This window comes from Pelophylax lessonae, assembly GCF_965119305.1.
Source record: "Pelophylax lessonae genome assembly, chromosome: 10".
NCBI classification, from domain to species: Eukaryota; Metazoa; Chordata; class Amphibia; order Anura; family Ranidae; genus Pelophylax; species Pelophylax lessonae.
Window position 1 is genome coordinate 148,287,873 of NC_138777.1, and position 20,418 is coordinate 148,308,290.

Sequence of the window (20,418 nt, forward strand, 5' to 3'; positions counted from 1 at the left end):
AATCAAAATACGCTTTTTTTGCAATATTTTTTTTACCAAACATATGTAGCAGAAAACAAATTGGCCGAAAATGTTAAAAAATTTTGATTTTTACATTTTTTTGAGGAATTTCATATAAAAAATTTGAAAAATATTGTTATTTTTGCAAAATTGACGCTCTCTTTTTTTGTTTATAGCGCATGATCAAAAAAATCTCACAGGTGATCAAATACCACCAAAAGAAAGCTCTGTTTGTGGGAAAAAAAGGACGTCAAATTCGCTTAGGTACAGCGTCGCACGACCGCGCAATTGTCCGTTAAAGTCACGCAGTGCCGAATTGCAAAATACCCCCTGGTCAGGAAGGGGGTAAAATCTTCCGGGGCTTAAGTGGTTAAAGTTGCATTAAATTAGGTACAAAAATAAATAGCGAAAATGATAACAACATTAAATAAATAACGAAATACATGCAACCTCTGTTGCCCCGTACACACTGACAAATACAAACCATACACCGGTACAACTGAAATGGCACCACACACGTGAGGTTTGGGTGTGAATGTCAGAGCGACAGAAATAATTCTAGAATTTTCTTTGGCGATATCTTTGGTGCGTGCAATTTTATGTTTCATGTTTGGTATCTATTTACTCAACAGAACCCCATCTTTTATATTTCACCAAAAATGTTGGTTATTATATTGTGTTTGTGTGCACTAAGGCTCCGTTCACACTGGGGCGATCCGACTTCCCTGGGCGACCTCCGAGGACTTCATAACATTGAAGTCTATGACGGCCGCTCCGGGTCGCCCCAAAGAAGCTCCGGACCCTTTTTCTAAGTCGGAGTGACTTGTGTCGCTCCTATTATAACGGGTCCACAGCTTCTCTATGGAAGGCGACCTGTGTGGTGACCAGGTCGCCTCACAGGTCGCAATATTTCTCCAGAAAAGATACAGTTGTGTAAATATTATGCAATATATAAAATGACAACTATTTTTTTTTCTTTCAGAAAAGATATAATGCTCTAGGGATTTAAGTGATTTTGTGGGCGTAAATGCAGATTTTTACATGCGGCTGCAGAGCAGAAGTGGTTAAGACGTCTCTTTTCCTCTCTCATGAAGCTGGGTGATATGAAAAAGGCACGTAGCTTGTGAAGACACCCTCTGTATACAGTTCTGCCCGTGCATCCTATTCTACAGAGCCGACAATGTCCGTCATTCCCCTCCCCCCTCCATTTATACCATCTCACTTCATACCATTCCTATTCCTACTCCGCCCACTGTAGGCGTTTCCAGTCACCAGCTGCCTCCTGCAGCTACTCTGCGCTCATTGGTCCAAGCAAATCCGATGTCACGGAAGTAAGCCTCGCCCGTAATAGCCGCTAATTGGTGGAATAAAGTAAAAAAGCGCATGCTGCGGGCTACGCTCCTCAGTGATTGGTTGCGCCTTATTCCGTCACCAGTGCGCCTCCTCCTCCTGCGATTGGTCGTCACTTCAATCTCCTCTGGTGTCTTCGCCATGTCCGAGCGCCCTGTGCCAGCGGGGCCCTTGGGGGCCACCGTCATCGCGGCGCCTGGGGGTTCCGCGGTAGGCGGCGACGTTCCTGTTAGTAGCCCCGCCCCGGCCACAGGAGGTCCCGTCCGCATGAACTTATATGCGACCTGGGAGACAGACAGAGGCAGTTCAGCTTGCGTACCCAGGTGTGACGTAACTACCTTTGTGATGATATCATTTCACACCTGTTGGTTTGGGGCAATGTGTAGAGTTCAATGTTATTAATGAGGGAGTGTGGGGGTGGAAGTGCTGTCACAAAATGTACAAATGTGCTATTGCATTGAAGGGCTGGAGCCACTTTCTGGGGTCCTTGCAGAGCGCCCCCAATGCACTGCAAGGGTTAACTGCTCTTCTCAAAGAACCTGACAATTAATGGAAGAGACTCCATCTGCTTCTCTCTGCCTGCTAGTATTTGTTTACACTGATCCCTGTGCATGCAGACAAGTGTACAGCCCTGTGCATGCCCCAAAGTAACTGCTGCCTGCATGTGAAGGGGTTAATTCATCCCAGCTGGGCCAGTAAATAGGCAGGAGACTCTAAACTTGGAAGCGGAGTTCCACCCTAAAATTGAACTTACCTCCATCTTCATGCCCGGGGTCACCTGAAAAACAAATGGATAATCGCAATTTTTTTTTTATACTTACCTTACTTCCACTTTCTCAAGCGGCCACGGCGATTCGTCACTTCCTGCTTGCAATGATTCCTGGGAGCTGAACGTCATCACTCCCAGGAATCAATGCGCCTGCACCGGCCCCGACGTCGGTTCCGGTGCAGGCGCCGTCATACCTTGCCAAACAGCTTCTGGGCATGCCCAGAAGCTGTGCAGAGATGACGCTACGGCACCGGAAGTGACGGCGGGGCCGGTGCAGTGCATCGTGGGACCGAAGAAGACGGAAGAGGACACAGAAGAGGATTGCGCTGGCTTCAGCTGCCCACACCTGAGATGGCAGCGCTGGACAATACATTTTCAAGGTAAGTATTTCTTCTAAAAGGTAAGTGCAACCCAGGACAGATCAGAGGCTAGCCATTGTGGAATGTACTAGCCCTGACTGTCCCGGGGGGGGGGGGGTTTTATTAAAAAAAGTATTCCCAGGGTGGAACTCCGCTTTACCACTTAAGCCCCGGAGGATTTGGCTGCTCCAAGACCCAGGCCTATTTTGCGATTCGGCACTGCGTGAATTTAACAGACAATTGCGCGGTCGTGCGGCGCTGTACCCAAATGAAATTGATGTCCTTTTTTTCCCACAAACAGAGCTTTCTTTTGGTGGTATTTGATCACCTGTGCGATTTCTACTTTTTGCGCTATAAACAAAAAAAGAGCTACAATTTTGAAAAAATATTTTTCATTTTTATTTTTTTTATATGAAATTCCCCCCCAAAAAATGTAAAAATCAAATTTTTTTAACATTTTAGGCCAATTTGTTTACTGCTACATATGTTTGTTAAAAAAAAATTTACTATTTACGGGAAAGCTTTATGTAATTTTTATTTATTTTTTTTTTACTAGTAATGGTGGCGATCTGCGATCGGAGCCGCCGGTCACTCACGCAGGGATGGCAGTGAACGAGCGGGGGCGGGAGCTCGCCCCCTAGAGGCTCGTGGGCGAGCGACGTAGCCCTACATCGTTTTTCCTGCAGGGAGCTGACTGCCGCGGTAAATAGTCGTGCCGCGGTCGGCAAGCGGTTAAAGCGGAGTTCCAGGCTATTTTTTTCACTTTGCAATTTCCAATAGAAGAAAATATCCTGAAAAAGAATTGGATAATTTTTATTTATTTATTTTTTTCACTTGCCTTGTTTTTAATGAAAATATACTTACCTTCCTTCCTCTTCCTCCTTCTGCGGCCGCGGCCCGCGCCGTCACTTCCTCTTTGCATTGACTCCTGGGAGATGAGCGTCATAGATCCCAGGAGTCAATGCGCCTGCACTGGCCCTGCTCATCACTTCCGGTGCAGGCGCATCATTCCCTGCTGAACAGCTTCTGGGCAGGGATGACGCCCCTGCATCGGAAGTGACAAGCAGGGCATTCTGGGACTCCACAACGTCCCCAAAGAGGACGCTCCGACTTCAGCTGCCCACACCTAAGATGGCAGCCCTGGACAAGACCTTTTCAAGGTAAGTATTTCTTCTAAACGGTAAGTGAAACGGGGCAGTTCAGAGGCTATCGCTGCTGAAATGCACTAGCCCTGACTGTCCTGGGGGTATTTTTAGGTAAAAAATTTTTCAGGGTGGAACTCTGCTTTAAGAAGGTATATTCGCCGTAGGGAATTGATAACCTTTCAGCACTGGATTGTTTACAAGGTAAGTCTGCCATAATGTGCTAATCTGCACACACAGTTTGGTTTTCTCCTCTGACCCCCAGAACTCCTAGTAGGAGAAAATCTTCTAAAAAATACTCAAAGCTACATATTGCACACGTTTAGATGCGTCAATGGATTCCATTGCCTAGAATATTAATTTATTCTGGCCATTGGAATGCATTAAGGGATATGTTTGCCCCCCAAAATAAAATTTAAAAAATCAGTTTCTTTTTTCTGCAGATAAAAAAAAAAAAAATGTGCATTTCATTTTTTTCTAAGCAGCCTGCAGAGCATTACCTTGTAATCTGTCTGGCTCCTGCAGACTTTCAGGATAGCTGTCTGCCTGTGCCTCTGATATGGGCAGGCACTTACATGAGAGCAGGAAGATCAATGAATTAAGAAGACACTCACCATCCCCCTTGCAGTTCAGTGATCTGCTCACCCGAGCCTTCCCTTTCTTCTGTCCCCAACGTCGGCATCTCAACTGTGAGCACCTGGCTGTGACAGCTTGTGTCTTCACAGCGCATTGTGATTGGTCTCACAGTTTTCTGGGACCTGTGACATGTCCCAGAAGACTGCAGGGGAAAGGAGAACTTCTGCTCGGATTGCCTAGGATTCGAGTGGAAGTGGGAACTTGCACCAGGTACTTGCCACTCTGCTTTAAGAATGACGGTACGTTTAGTCTATTCATTTGCAAGGAAAGGCTATAATAAATCTTTTTCAATACTTTCTTTTTCTGTCCAGTGCTCCAGGTTGTGAGCAGGCCCTTGCTATCCTCATGTACAAAGCAGGCTTGCTGGTCCTACAATGTACAAGACAACGTCAGAGTGCATCTGCTGTCCGGGGTGCTGATGAAAAGACTTTGGGGTCCCAGCTGCACAGTGTGGAAGCCTGTTGGAGTGTGAAATAAAGTATTCTAGTGTATTCCTCTATCCCTAGGTGTAAAAAAACGTTTAACCCTTGCAGTGCAGGACCCCCAACTGTAAGTGCATTTATTTACAAAAATCACATAGTTCAGTTTCAAAGATAGTTTTGTTTTTGGAAGTCAAGTGGAATTTGTGAATCTACAAATGTAGCTGTTGCCATTGCTGATTTGTTGTGAAAGGTTCAGGCTTTGGGCATCTTGGTTAGTAAGTCACATAAACAGTAGGCAGTAAAGTCTAAACACTTGTGCTGCAACTTTGCTGCAGGTCATTGGCCAGTTCAATCGGATGACCATGGAGTCTGCAGCTTCAATTTGTATAGGGCATAAATATTTATTCATTTATTTTTGCTGTCAGTGTCACATTGGCCATTGGGGTGATTTTCTTTACTTCCTGTCTTAAGAAACCTAAAATAAAAGTGAGAGGAAATCTCTAATGTTAGAGATCTTCTCTTGGATAGATGTTTTTGTAGACAAATTGTATAAGTATTCTAGTAACAACTGTAAATAAATATGTTGGATTTCTCATCACCTTCTGCCCAATGACAGGGGTCACCAGGAATAAGCGAGGGTGATTCTCACCAGTAGGGACACAGACCACAATAAAAGCCTGGAAAGGGTACTATACAAACCCTTTACTACTAACTATCAAAACTAACAAAATATATTGGCTTTAGATGCACTTTAATTTCCACATTTGTAAAATGTATTTCTTTTTTTCCTTTCCTTTTTGCATAGTTTAAGTTTATGAAGTAGTTCTATGTGGTTGGTAGAGGTATCTACATACCGGATTTATATGCGATGTAATTTTGATATTCTGTAGTGTGAAATTCTGGATTATCTGAGCAAAATGTTAGTGGTTGTAAAGCTCTGAAATTAACACGGAACAAAACATATTCTTCTGCAGTGTACTTACCTCTATCCAGAGCACTTAACTGTAATTTCTTTTTGCATTCTCATTTCTCTTTGCGGGAGTCCCTTCTCTGACAAGTCATTACTTGTACTCCGGATTCAGATTACACTCAGCTCCTTGCTATATACTGTGCAGTTTATGATATCCAATGCCTCCTGGAGCTAAGAAATTTCTTTGTAAACTCTGCATTTTGAACAGCTGTAGGGAAGAGAGAGCTGTAGATAAACAGGTACAGCCTATCTAAAATGATTTGTCTTTCATCTCTTGTATCACCTGAAACTAGTCACTTCAGTTGGTATATTATGTAAACCTGACAAGGCAAGCTTGAAATTGCCCTGCCTAAAAGCCAGTATCTCCCCTTGCTTTGTGATAAGCCCATAAAAGTGTGTTACTGTGTTATTAATGCTCAGCCTGGAAATCGGCATGATTTCGTTTTTTTTTTTTTTTTCTTTGCTCAAAATTTACAGCTTTTTTTAGCCTGTCAGAACTTGTCCCAGCGAGCTTTTGGCAGTAATCTTTTAAAACCAAACTGCTAAAGCTATGTGAACTTTGAAAAAAAAAGCTTGAATTTGGTTTAACACAATCAGTAGATTTAAACACATTTACTAAAGTGGTATTTAATAATTTTAAATATGCAGATTTTATTTAGGGTGGACTCACACTAGCACTTCGACTTCGACCCAGTCTAGGGAGCAGTTCAGCCCCTTGGGCCAGTTCATTTGTATAGTGTAATGCCTCAAACCGTGCCTTGGATGGGTTAAGCAGTTGACTTGTGATCCAGTACAGTTTGATTCAGTGCTGGAGCACAGTTCTCTCTATAGAGGTCTGTATACTGAAATAGGGATCACTGGTCTGGTTAGCTGGAGAGTGTGCCCCGGAAACACTTTATTAGGCCCCTTTCACACATGCTGTCCGTTTGTCTGTTTTTCATCCATCCGTTGACGGATGAAAAACGGACATCAATGTATCTCTATGTAAAAATGGATGACAACGGATGATCATCAGTTAACATCCTTTTTCATCCGCTTCCGTCAATGTCCGTTTTTTTGAACGGATGAATGCCCTATTTTTCATCCGTCAAAAAAAACGGATCGGATGAAAAACAGATCACAACGGATGACAAATGACGAAAAACTGATGAAAAACGGATGGAAAACTGATACATTTTGACGTGACAGAACTGAACGGACCGTATGTGTGAAAGGGGCCTAATAGTTCAGTGTGAGTTAGAGCTGCACAATGCACATGTCCTCGCTTCTTCCAGAGCTGTTCTCTGCTCACTCACAGCTGTGAAAATAAAATAAATGTTTATCAACATTGTTAAGGCTACTAGAGAACTATAAGCACAATGATTTACAATTTATCATTTCGATCAAAGGAATGAACTTCCGTCTGTAAGGCCCCTTTCACACTTGTGCGACTTGTCATGCGATTTGACACTGCAAAATCGCATGACAAGTCGTTCTCCGTTATTTACGAGTACCAAAGTAGTGCAGGGACTACTTTGAAGTCCCACCAACTTCAAAGTAGTCCCTGCACTACTTTGGTACGATTTTGAATCGTTTTAAGGCCAAAGACATTCAAGCCCAGTCAAACTCGCAAAAAAGTTGCGGCAAAATTGACTTTGAAGTCGCACAAGTGTGAAAGGGGCCTAAGTGAGGGCAGTTTAACCTCTTAAAGACAAGTATTTTTCTGACACTTGTTGCTTACAAGTTAAAATCAGTATTTTTTTGCTAGAAAATTTAGAACCCCCCCCCCCCAACATTTTATTTATTTATTTATTATATATATATTACATTATAATTTTTAGCAGAGACCCTAGAGAATAAAATGGCGACCGTTGCAATCTTTTATGTCACACAGTCTTTCAAACACAGTTTTTTAGGAAAAAATACACTTTACTGAATTTAAAAAAAAAAAAAAAAAAAACGGTAAAGTTAGCCCAATTTTTTTGTACAATGTAAAAGAATACCCTGAGAATTGTGAGAGAATCATGATCTATATTCTAAGCAAAAAGAATTGCTATTCTCATTTTATCCAGAATCGTGCTGCTCTAGTGTGAGTGCAGACCAGCGCAGGAGGGGAGAGAATTTAATTTGTGGACGATTCAGTTTAACAGTTCCCAGTGTGAGTTTAGCCTCAAAGTACCTGATAATACTGCCACGAAAGTCTGTTAGGCACTTTTATTATGGAATGACTGTCTCCTAACTGGGCTCCTTGTTGTCACCCTTTCAGATGTGCCCTTCCTAAAGCAGCTGCCTGACGTGCATTGTGCATGGTAGCAGATCTTTCCAGGCTGGTAGTGTTATAATGCAAAGATCCAACTGAAACCCAACTCTAGAGCCTTTGTTGTGATCTTTAGGAACCTGCTTGTTAGGAATATGCAAATGGTTAAAGTACATCTTCACTGCACTGCATCTGAGTGCCACATACTAAAAAAGCTATTTAATTCATTCTTATTAATCAAAACAAACTCCTCCATACAGCTCCCCCAAAAAAGCTCCCCCTTTTTTTTTTTTTTTTTTTTTTCTCCTCTTCCCCCCCCCCCCCTCCCAATCCAGGGGCTGTCTGGCAACTTTCAGCCCAGGGGGCAGTTACACACCAGAGGCCCATGGTGCAGCGACTTGGCCCTCTTCCCACTCCCCCTCTTCCTGGCCTCCTCCTGACCCCCATTCCAGGCTAAAGCTTTGCTCCCGGTACTCTCTCTACTCACTAGCCGAATCTCCAGTGGGGCATGGAACCAGCCTGTGCTCAGACACCAATTTACACCATCCAAGCTGGGGGGGGGGAGCTCTGCGCTCTGTTCTTGTCTTCATCCCACACTCAGTAGGTTAGCGGTGGGGACTTTTTACTTCTCTTCACCAGGAATCCTTTAGGCATGTCTGGCAGAAGTGGTGCAGCTTTTATACGGGGCATCAGAGTGGCCCGGAGGGTAGTTGCCCCCCTGGCCCAGTCTCCCATGCCCCCATCCATCCATCCATCCATCCAGGTTTGCATGCTTTATCTTGGTGAGAAATCACTTTGAAAAACACCCCCTAGCATTTCTGCCTGTGGCCATCTTAAATAAGGGCAAATGATTCATACAGCATTTACTTCCTGCCCTTAGGTCAAATATGCATGCAGGAGCGTGTGCTTAGCTAAGTTTAAAAGAAGTAAATATGACATACTTTCATATCTATTTACTAATGCTGGCAGCATAAGTATTTAAAGTAATCAATGTTGATTGAGAGAGTGAAGTTCCACTTTAAATGTCCATAGTCTGGGCACAGGTGCACTTTAACCTCGCTAGCGGTATCCCCGAGCGTTACTCGGGGTAGGAATTTTCTGCTATTCGCGGTATCCCCGAGTCACGCTCGGGGTGAATGTGCAGACAGCGCAGCGGAGCGTCTCTTACCTTATCCTGGCGATCCAGCGATGAGCTCTCATTGCTGTGACCGCCAGCCGAGATCTCCGCTGCTCGTCTGTCGGTAGGAGGACTTCCTAGTTCCGTTCCCTGCAGCAGCAATGCTGCATGGGAGCGGAACTAGAGAGGGAAATTAAAAAAAAAAAAAAAAAAACGTTGCACAAAACACATAACACATTTTTTTTATATATATATATAATTATATTATTGATTCGATTATAATTCATGCGTTACACACACACACACACACACACACACACACACACACATATATATATATATATGTGTGTGTGTGTGATATATAACGCATGAATTATAATCTAATCAATAATATAATTTTATTATATATTAAATAATAAAATAATATTATTGATTCGATTATAATTCACTTGTTTGTGTTTCAAATTTATCACATCTGGGATGTCTACTAGACTCTTGTTTTGGTCAGGTTTAAGTCAGTAATTACTAAGAATTGTAGGCCTATAATACATAACGCCAAATTTCCATGCAAAGAATTGTACCGCTTTTGGAACAGAATTCCTGACAGAATCATACCGCCAGGGAGGTTAAGTGCCTGATATATTATTGTTTCTCTGATGTATATATATTTTGCAGATTTGTAATGTGCACTTGACACGTGCCAAATAAACAACGTAGTGTGCCTGTGTTGAAGAGAATTGGCAACGTGCACTAAAAACGGCAACGATTGTATTTGTTGTGGGGATATTGCAACTTCTGCGCCCTATAATGTTATATCTGTGCTACAACGTAGCGCAGATATTATCCAGTGATTTGTACTTCAAATTACATTCACCGGCAACTTATTATGTACCTTTTTTCAATTGCTTGGTAGCACAAATTGCAAAAACCATCATTCACATGGCAGCAATTTAATGCATTTAGGGATTTAGATGTGGTAAAGACGACTTGCTGAAGTTCATACCAAGCATCAGAATGAGGAAGAAAGGGGATTTAAGTGAGTTTTAAGATGGCAAGGTTCAGGGGTGGATCCAGAGTCTAGCCTCAAGAGGGGCACTGCCAGAAAATAGGGTGTTGCTTATAGAACTGTTTTTAACGTATCATGCAGTCCTAACCTTGTTTAAAACAGTGACCCATTTAAAATGATGCCACTTCCTCTCAGCATGGAGGTGGTAGGGAAGAATGGGGAGACCTGCCAACCATACTAAAAGTGTTGGCCAGCCGCGACAGAGGCAGCAGTTATAACACTTTATCAACTTCATAGGAGATCTTTATGATTTCCCCATGGGTCTCTTGATGCGCTACAGTACAGCGCACCTCTCCATCTGGGACTCCTTCCCTCCTCCACACACCGCTGCAAAACTAAGGGGAAGGCTGCTACAGTGCGTCTCTCCATCTGGAACTCATGCCCCTACAGCAGGGGTGCCCAACATTTTGAAGAGAGATCAACTTTATTGCCTCGGTAACCGGTCATGGGCCACAATGAGGCAGAGACAAAGCCCTATCTACTCTATGGGCCCCTGACCTGATTCCCCCCCCCCCCCCCCAGGCAGAAGGGGACAGATTCCCCTTCTGTTTTTTTTTTTTTTTTTTTTTAGTGAATCGGATGGAGATAGGTGGGTGTAAACAGATAGAAGTCCGTTTACATCTGCCACTCTATAGAGTTAATTGGAGGGTCCAACTGGGTCCACCTGAAAAACGCAGGCAGACCCGATTAGGCTGATTGTGTGAAAGGGGCCTAAGGCTGCTTTCACATGGATGCACTGCCATTTACCTGCACCTCAACTGACCTCAATGTTCACTACTTCTTCAGGATTCCTGCAGGTTTTGCTGGCTGCTGCTTTCCCCCAGGCGGTTATGGCTGGTGGCTGCTGCTGGCTGTCCTACAGGGTGGGTTCTACTGGTGTGTAGTGCTGAAGGGTGCTGCTGGGTGGTACTGCTGGCGGGTTGTGCTGGCTTGTGTTGCTGGTTGGTACAGCTGGTAGTTACTGCTTGCTAGTGGGTACTGCTGGCTGGTACTGTTGGTGGGTATTGCTGGCTGGTCCCCCGACCCACCATTCCTGAGCATCAGTGTAACAGGAGTTGGTGCTAGAGGAAGCATGCGGCTGCAGTAGAGAGGAGAGCCGATGCTTCCTGCATCGCTCTTGTCACAGGTATACATTTGGTATCCCTCCGCCTGTGACAGGAGCCGGCGCTATACAGGAAGCATCGGCTCTGCTTCCTCTAGTGCTGGCTCCATTCTTTACACTGATCCTTGGGGATGGTGGGTCGGGAACCCACAATCTGGGCTTGCCGATCTGCCATTCCAGAGCAGAAGGTGGTGCCGGGATCCTCGGGCTTGGGAGTCAGTAATATTTTCTCAGGGGAGCAATTGCCCCGTTGCGCCCCCGTCCCCCCTTGATCCACCCCTGACAAGGTTGTTGGTGCCAGACCGGCTGGAGTATTCCAAAACAGCTGATCTACTGGGATTTTGATGCATAATCATCCCTAGGATTTACGGAAAATGGTCCCGAAAATAGAAAATATGCAGTGAGCGTCAGTTTTTTTGGATGAAAATGCCTTGATGCCAGAGGAGAATGGGCAGACTGGTTAGAGATGACAGGCAAGCAACAGTAACTCAATTTGGACAATAGAAAATAGAAGGAAAAATGTTGCCTAGTCGGAGTCTCGATTTCAGCTGCTAAATTCAGAATTTGGCTTAAGCAACATAAGCATAGTTCCATCCTGCCTTGTATCAAAGGTTCAGGATGGTGGTGGTGTAATGGTGTGGGAGATGTTTTCTTGGCACACTTTGGGCCCCTTATTACCAATTGGGCATCATTTAAACACCACATCCTACCCGAGCCTACAAGGCAGGATGGATCCATGCTTTCATCTTGTTTATGCCAAACCTACCATCTGAATGTCACAGCTGAAATCCAGACTCTTCAGACTACGCAATGTTTTTCCAATCTTCTATTGTCCTATTTTGGTGAGCCTTTGGGAATTGTAGCCTCAGTTTTCTGTTCTTAGCTGGCAGGAGTGGCACTTGGAGTAGTCTTCTGCTGCTGTAGCCCATCTACTTCAAGGTTCGATGTGTTGTGTGTTCAGATTATTTTCTGCATACCTTAGTTGTAACGAGTGGTTTTCTCTTACGTCCTCCGAAAGTCGCCGCCTCTTCATATTCGTCACAATGGGGTAATTGACCTTTGCTCCGTAGGAGTAGCTAGGCAACAGAATATGTCAATATTAAAGCTTTTAACATATCCCACCCCCGGGGGGGTGGTCCCCTCAGTCTATACCCTCCTACTTCCTGTAACCATACCTCAGTTTCATTGTCTAGCTTTCAGGAGTGGCTGGATGTTTCTATGCTGGGACATTTTGTCTCAGCCTTTCTCTTCTTTTTTTGATTTTATTTGAGCTTTTTTCTCTCTCTTTACTTAGCTGTTACTTTTGTCAGCATTAGTTAGTTCTTCTGATGAAGAGGATCGTGCGGGCTGGGTCTCGGGCTGGCCCCCCTGATCGCAGGTTGTGGGCCAGTGGCTTCCCAGCCTGCCATCGAGCGTTCAGTCAGGTATTTTTCCTGGCATATGTGAACAACCCATCCCTGTTCGCTGCAGGGATGCTATGGTGAGGTGGCTACCTCACTGGACGCCATGCGGTTTTGCACCGCAGTTCTACTGCGTCCTGGCTGCGACTCTCCCTGTCACATGTGCAGTGGCTTGATCGCTTGTGCGGGTTCCCCACGCCATTCAGGAGGTAAGTGTACTTTGTGTGGGGACCTGTATGTGTAGTGGGTGTCAGTCTGGGACTGTGTAACCCTGCATGCCTGTTCACACTGTTGGGCTCCCTGTCAGGTTTAATGCTGCTGTGGGCTGCAAGGAGGGGGGCTGTTGTACACTGTTCAGTTTTAATACTGTGATTATCTGTGTGAAATGCTGTATGATCATAGGACATGATGTTATACATGTTGGTGCATACATGCGGCGGCCGCTACGGCGGTCCGCCATTTTTATCATAGCTGCAGGCGTGTGCTGGCCATATCTATGTGATAGGAGCGGCGATTTTGGCGCCAAGCGCCGCCATTTTGGCGGCGATCGCTTGGGCCGCATGTCAGCGCTGCATGCTCTGCCTTTGCTAGTCCCTCACCGGCGGCCATGTTTGTGGAGCCTTCCATAGGCTTTATAGGAGCGGTCTGTGTTTCATCACTTCCTTTCCCTGAGCAACAGCGATCGGTGCAGCAGCTGAGTGGTCTCTCCAGGTTTATCTTCCTTATCCCTGTATTCCTTGCCTAAGTTTTGTGTTTATCCCTGTGGGGGTCGGTGTGTGCTTGTGTGCGGTGGGCTGCGCTCGCCGCGCTGTTAAAGGGGCAGTACTCCTTTTCTTCCTAACACACTTTTGGGGGCATGGATTCTCAGGAAAGCAAATTTCCTCTCACCTTAGTGGGGGGCCAGGGGACTGCTGCTGCTTCCCCCGAGGGGGGTGATTTGGCTACTGTTGTGGCTAACCTTGCTGCTCAGGTGCAAATGCTTGTGGCTGCTCAATCCACAAAACGGCCCAGAGTTTCAATTTCCTCTGATTCAGAGGGTGATGGTGATGGGGCTGCTATGGCTGGGGTCTCCTTATCGGGGTCCCGTTCGTCCCTGGACCTTGTAGGGTCTGAAGTGGAGGCTGAGGTTGAAGGGGTTGATAATTCCCCCCCTGGCTCATCTGAAGAGCTTGCACTCATGGATGACTTGGTTGCTTCTATCAAACAAACACTGCGTTTGCAGGATGAGCCTTGTCCTCCTGCTGTCCTGGCATCTTATGGGACGCAGCGAAGACGCAAATCATCGCAGGTTTTTCCTTGCACTGAGGATTTTCAGCGTGCCGTTCGTGAACATTGGCGCATTATATGGAAGCCTTTTGCTGTGCCTAGTAGGTTCAAGCTACGTTATCCTTTCACACCCGCGACTAATGAACGTTGGTGTGTGCCACCTCCGGTGGATCACGTGGTGGCAGTTTTGCATAAATCTACTGCGATTCCGGCGGAGGATACCCCGGTGTTCCGGGATGCCACGGGCAGGAGGCTGGGGTCTCTTGCACGCCATACTTGCTTGGTTACCGGTTCCATGCTCAACGCTATTTTTGCTTCACTTATGGCAGCTCAGTCTGTCGCGGATTGGACGCAGGTGCTCAGGCGCGCCCTGGTGGCTGACTCTGCCCCTCCGGCGTCGTTGGCTATGGTGGATCATATCCATCAGGGTGTCATGTATTTGTGTGCTGCGGACTTGGATATGGTCCCTCTTGGCTGCACGTGTGCACAGCGTGGCGGTGTTGACACGCCGCCTGATTTGGCTAAAAGGTTGGTCTGTGGACCAAGCTTCTCGCAAAACTTTAACTAATCTACCCTATACGGGATCTCGCCTTTTTGGCGAACCCTTGGATACACTGATAAAGGGGATCACGGGGGGTGAGAGCACGCTCTTGCCCCAATCTCACAAGGCTAGGGTTGCTCATGGTAAGAAGCATGCTTCTTTTAGACCCTCTCAGGGGTCCTTTCGTGCCTTTCGGCCACACTATAAGGGAAAACCCTTCAAAGGTCACGGCTCACAAAAGAAGCCATGGATAAGCAGAGATCGAGTTTCTCTCCAGGCCGGCGAGCAGATTTTTCCTTCAAATCTTCAACTGTCTCCGGAGCGTTTGCGGGATCTGCACCTGGCGGTGCGGGACCTGCGGGCTCAGGGAGTGGGGGTTCCGATGCCTCATCGGGACAGATTTCGGGGGTTCTATTCAAATCTGTTCACTGTTCCCAGGAAGGAGGGCAAGGTACGTCCAATTCTGGACTTGAAAGCTCTGAACCGCTTGTGCGGGTTCGCAAGTTCCGCATGGAATCCCTGCGGTCGGTGGTGGCTGCCCTGGTTCCGGGGGAATTCATGACCTTCATCGTTTTGAGGGATGCGTACCTTCACATCCCCGTTTTCGAGGGTCACCAGAGGTACCTTCGACTCGCCATTGCGGAGGATCATTGCCAGTTCGTGGCCTTACCCTTTGGTCTCCCTTCAGGCTCCGCGGGTGTTCACCAAGGTGCTTGCACAGGTTCTGGCTTTGTTGGGAGCCCAGGGCTTCTCTGTCCTGGGGTATCTGGACGACATTCTGGTTCGGTCTGCGACCAGTCAGGGTCTGGTGAAGGACCTGTCCGTCACGATGCAAACTCTACAGGAGTTTGGTTGGACGATAAACTTTCCAAAATCGACGCTGTGCCCGTCGGTTCGTCTTCCCTGCCTGGGAATGATCCTGGACTCGGTCCAGGCGAAGGTCTTCCTACCGGACGACAAACTCAGGACACTTCAGGAAGTAGTCAGGTCCCTCAGGGACAATCGGTGCTCGTCCCTCCGGATGGGTATGAGGTGTTTGGGATTGATGGTCTCGGCTTTCGAGGCGATTCCCTTCGCCCAATTTCACACGCGGGGTCTCCAAGCGGAGATCCTGTCCAGGTGGGACGGGCAACCGCAATCTCTGGATCTCCAGATTTCGTTGAGTCATCGTACCAGAAGGGATCTTCTGTGGTGGCTACAGTCCCCGGCGGTGTCGGGGGGCAAGTCTTTTCGTCCTTTCTCATGGACGGTGATCACCACGGAATGCCAGCCTGTCGGGCTGGGGTGGTGTTCTGGGCGTTCTGTCCGCCCAGGGAACTTGGTCGGAGGAGGAATCCTCCCTTCCGATCAACATTCTGGAATTGCGAGCGATAAATCTCTGCCCTCGCCGTTGGACGGACAGGCTGCAGGGCCGTCCGGTTCGGGTGCAGACGGACAATGGGGGCACCAGGAGTGCCCGAGCGGCTCGGGAGGTGGCCGACATTCTGTCTTGGGCCAAGATGCACGTCCCGGCGATAACGGCGGTTCACATTCCGGGGGTGGAGGACTGGCAGGCGGATTATCAGAGTCGCCAGACCTTGGACCAGGGAGAATGGTCCCTCCACCCGGATGTCTTCCAGATGTTGTGCGCGAAGTGGGGTCTTCCGGAGGTAGACCTGTTCGCGTCTCGTCTGAACAACTAGGTGGAAAGGTTCGTGGCGAGGACTCGCGATCCTCGGGCAGACGCGTCAGATGCGTTGGTAACTCCGTGGCATCAGTATCGGCTGATGTATGCATTTCCACCGATTCAACTGCTGTCCAGGTTCCTTCGCAGGTTACACTCGGAACGCAACACGGTGATTCTTGTGGCACCGAACTGGCCTCGCCGGTCCTGGTACGCAGACCTCGTGAATCTGGCAGTCGACGCCCCGTGGCGTCTGCCTCTTCGAAAAGATCTTCTGTCTCAAGGACCGATTTTTCATCCTGCTTTACAGTCGTTGGCTTTGACGGCCTGGCTGTTGAATCCGAGGTCCTGAAGGATAGGGGTCTATCCCCTGAGGTCATTCACACTTTGATCAACGCGAGGAAGTCTTCCTCGGGGAATGTCTACTACCGTACTAGGAAGGCCTATTTTGCCTGGTGTGAGTCCAGGGGGTATCCCCCTCGCTCATACTCTGTGTCTAGGGTGTTGTCTTTCCTTCAAACGGGTGTGGACCAGCGTTGGCGTTGGCTACTATCGAGGGCCAGGTTTCTGTGCTGGCCGTTCTTTTTCGACGCCCTGTGGCGTCTAACCCCTTGGTTAGCACTTTTTGTTCAAGGGGTGCGGCATCTGGTCCTTCCTAGGAGGGAACTTTTGCCTCCATGGGACTTGAACCTTGTTCTGTCCGTATTGCAACACGCTCTTTTTGAACAGATCAGGAAGATCTCGTTTTTCTATGTTGTCCAAGAAGGTCGCGTTTTTTTGGTGGCGATCACTTCGGCTCGCAGGGTGTCGGAGCTGGCAGCTTTGTCCTGCAGATCTCCGTATTTGGTCATTCACTTGGATAAGGTGGTCTTGCGACCTAACCCTTCTTTTTTTCCGAAGAGGATCTCGGAATTTCACCTCGATGAGGACGTTGTCTTGCCTTCGCTCTGCGCAAAGCCTAAACATCCGAAGGAGGTGGATTTGCGCTCCTTGGATGTTGTTCGGGCGATCAGGGTTTACCTGAAATCGCCGGAATCTTTTCATGAGTCGGATTCTTTATTTGTCCTTCCGGAGGGATCTCGGAAGGGCTTGGCGGCGTCGGCTTCTACCATCGCCAAATGGATCAGACAGACCATTGAACAGGCCTATGCTCTGAAGGGGAATGTTCCCCCCATGCCTGTGAGGGCGCACTCTACCAGATCTTTGAGTACGTCTTGGGCCTGTCATCATTGGGCTTCTGTGGCCCAGGTGTGTAAGGCGGCGACTTGGTCGTCCGTTCTCACCTTCTCAAAATTCTACAAGGTGGATGTTCAGGCATCGGCAGATGTTTCCTTTGGCCGCAAGGTTCTTAGTGCTGCGGTACCTTAGGGTCCCTTGTTTTTGGGCCCTTGGCTGTTTGGGATGTCGTTTATCCCTAGGTTATTTGTTTTTTCCTGGGTTGTTGCTCCTGTTGAGCAAGTTTTTTTCATGCTACCCAGCGGGTTTCCTTCCTTTGGTAAGGTTCCTTTGTTTCTGCTGTGGAGACTGCGTTGCCTTAGGCGCGGCTGCGTTTCCCACCCCTTATGTTTGTACTGCTTTGGGACGTCCCCATTGTGACGAATATGAAGAGGCGGCGACTGTCGGAGGACGTAAAAAAAAAAACGGAATTTTTGTAAAATCTTACCTGTAAAATTCCTTTCTCTGAGTCCTCTGACAGTCGCCGCCCCCGCCCCTCTTTTGGGGTTTGGTTATATACTCTACTGCTATTCTATTGAAACTGAGGTATGGTTACAGGAAGTAGGAGGGTATTGACTGAGGGGACCACCCCCCGGGGGTGGGATATGTTAAAAGCTTTAATATTGACATATTCTGTTGCCTAGCTACTCCTACGGAGCAAAGGTCAATTACCCCATTGTGACGAATATGAAGAGGCGGCGACTGTCGGAGGACTCAGAGAAAAGAATTTTACAGGTAAGATTTTACAAAAATTCCGTTATTTGAGTTACTGTTGCCTTTCTATCATCTTGAACCAGTCTGCCTATTCTCTGACCTCAACAAGGCATTTTTATCCATACAACTGCTGCTCACTGGATATTTTCTTTTTCTGACCATTCTCTGTAAACCCTAGAGATGATTGTGTGTGAACATCCCAGTAGATCAGCCGTTTTTTGAAGTACTCAGACCAGCTTGTCTGGCAGCAACAACCATGCCACTTTCAAAGTTGCTTAAATCCCTTTTCTTCCCCATTCTGATGCTCAGTTTGAACTTCAGCAAGTCGTTTTCACCACATCTAGATGCCCAAATGCATTGAGTTTCTGCCATGTAATTGCCTGATTAGCAATCTGTTACCAAGCAATTGGCACAGGTGTAACTAATAAAGTGGCCAGTGAGTATGGTAAAGATGTAAAAAAATTAATTAACAAAGCAAACAACCACGAAAAAAGTTTAAACATTAACCGCTTGCCGACCGCCGCACGACTATTTACTGCGGCGGTCAGCCCCTCACAGGCAAAGCGACGTAGGTCTATGTCGCTAGCCTGTGAGGCTCTAGGGAGCGCGCCGCCGGAGGCGCACTCCCGCGCGGTCATGGACCCCCCCCGCGCGTGTGCCCGGCGGACTCGATGTCTGCCGGGCACTCACGATCTTCCATTACACCGGAAGAAAGGCAGGCGGCTGATGTAAACAAAGCCGCCTGTCATTCTTCCCTGTGTAAGAATGGAGATCAAACGGTTCTACTATGTAGGACCGTTGATCTCTGTTCTTACACTAGTAGCCACAGCCAATCACAGTTAGAAACACGCCCCTAGGGACATACGTAACCCCTCCCTCTCCAATAAAGTTAACTCCTTCACTACCAGTGTCATTTTACAGTAACGGTGCATATGTATATCACTGATTACTGCAGTAATGTCACTGGTAACCCCAAAAGTGTCAATGTCAGTCAAGGGTCCGATCTGTCCGCCGCAATGTCACAGTCCCGCAAAAAAAATCACAGATTGCCGCCATTACTCGTGAAAAAAAAAGATAAAAATCTTTCCCTTAGTAAACACAATAACTTTTGCGCAAACCAATCTAAATACGCTTTTTGCGGGTGTTTTTTTTTTTTTTTTTTTTTACTACCAAACATATGTAGCATAAAACAAATTTGGCCTAAAATGTTAAATTTAGATTTTTTACATTTTTGATGCTCTTTTTTTGTTTATAGCGCATGATCAAAAAATCGCACAGGTGATCAAATACCACCAAAAGAAAGCTCTGTTTGTGAGGAAAAAAAAGGACGTCAAATTCGTTTAGGTACATCGTTGCACGACCGCGCAATTGTCCGTTAAAGTCACGCAGTGCCGAATCGCAAAATAGGCCCTGGTCAGGAAGGGGGTAAAATCTTCCGGGGCTTAAGTGGTTAATCGTTATTAAAATGGAAACAAATCTGTAGGAAAATAATAATTGAATGGAGAAGGAGAAAATGGGTAATTAGGGCTAATGAGAGTATACTAAGGGTTAACAAGGGGTTAAGCAGAAGAACATTTAATTAAAAAAAACAAAACCTTTTATTTTTTGTTCTTTTCTTCATTTGCTAGGTTGCTTTAACTGACTTAATCTGCAGATTAAAGCGCATCCCTTTGATCTGCAGATGAATAAACAGATACTAATAAAACAATGTTTATTTGTTTCTTTCTGTAGGCTGAGCAATGTTGTTGCTAAACATTGCCAGGCTGCTTTTTTTTTTTTTTTTTTTTTTTTTTTTTTCTTCTTTTTTTGACCACTCCAGCTGCCAGGACCTTCACTGCTTTGATTAATCAGAGCTCAATTGCTGGGACAGGTTAGGTCCTGGCAGCAGGGCTGAAGGACTTGGGCGTATTACACAAGCCCTGTGTACAATGATGACCTTTTTGTGGTCATGTGTAGCATGCCCAAACTTTGCAACTGCCTAAAATTGAGCATTTTGAACGTATGTAGAGAAGAAAGGGCTGCAGATAGACAGGTACAACTGGAGGATTTGTTTAATCTCTATGTATTATCTGAGGCCAGTCACTTCACTGGGTATATGTAAGGGTTTAAACTTTACACACAGCAAAATTTCATTAATTTACTTTAATTTTTATTAATATTCATTTTTATTAATTTTAACGGTAATGGGTTGAGACATCTCCAGGCAAAAAAAAACACTTTTTATATTGGTGTAGTAATCCTTTTACTGTGTTCTCCCACTAAAGCCCACAGTGTCTAGGGGAGAGTGATGTCACTGTGCTTCCAGGTGATATCCTGGATAATGTTGGGCAGCCCAATCTCATGAGAAAATGTTTTTGCACCAGACTGGAGTGTCCTCTTGTGGGCTGGTTGGCCTGCTCTGCATTTTTCTGCAATTTGAAGGATAGTGAATTCAAGCCCTTCAGTGGGGA

General features: G+C 46.4%; 1 protein-coding gene across 1 annotated transcript in view; it reads left to right on the forward strand.

The window, feature by feature from the left end:
- Positions 1–1,360: 1,360 nt before the first annotated feature.
- The window catches only part of PACS1 (phosphofurin acidic cluster sorting protein 1), a 550,726-nt gene continuing 531,668 nt past the window's right edge, over positions 1,361–20,418 (forward strand). Inside the window, exon 1 of the mRNA XM_082271176.1 lies at positions 1,361–1,673. Coding sequence (XP_082127302.1) covers positions 1,384–1,673 — 290 coding nt within the window. The 5' untranslated portion in view covers positions 1,361–1,383. The remainder of the gene's footprint in view (positions 1,674–20,418) is intronic.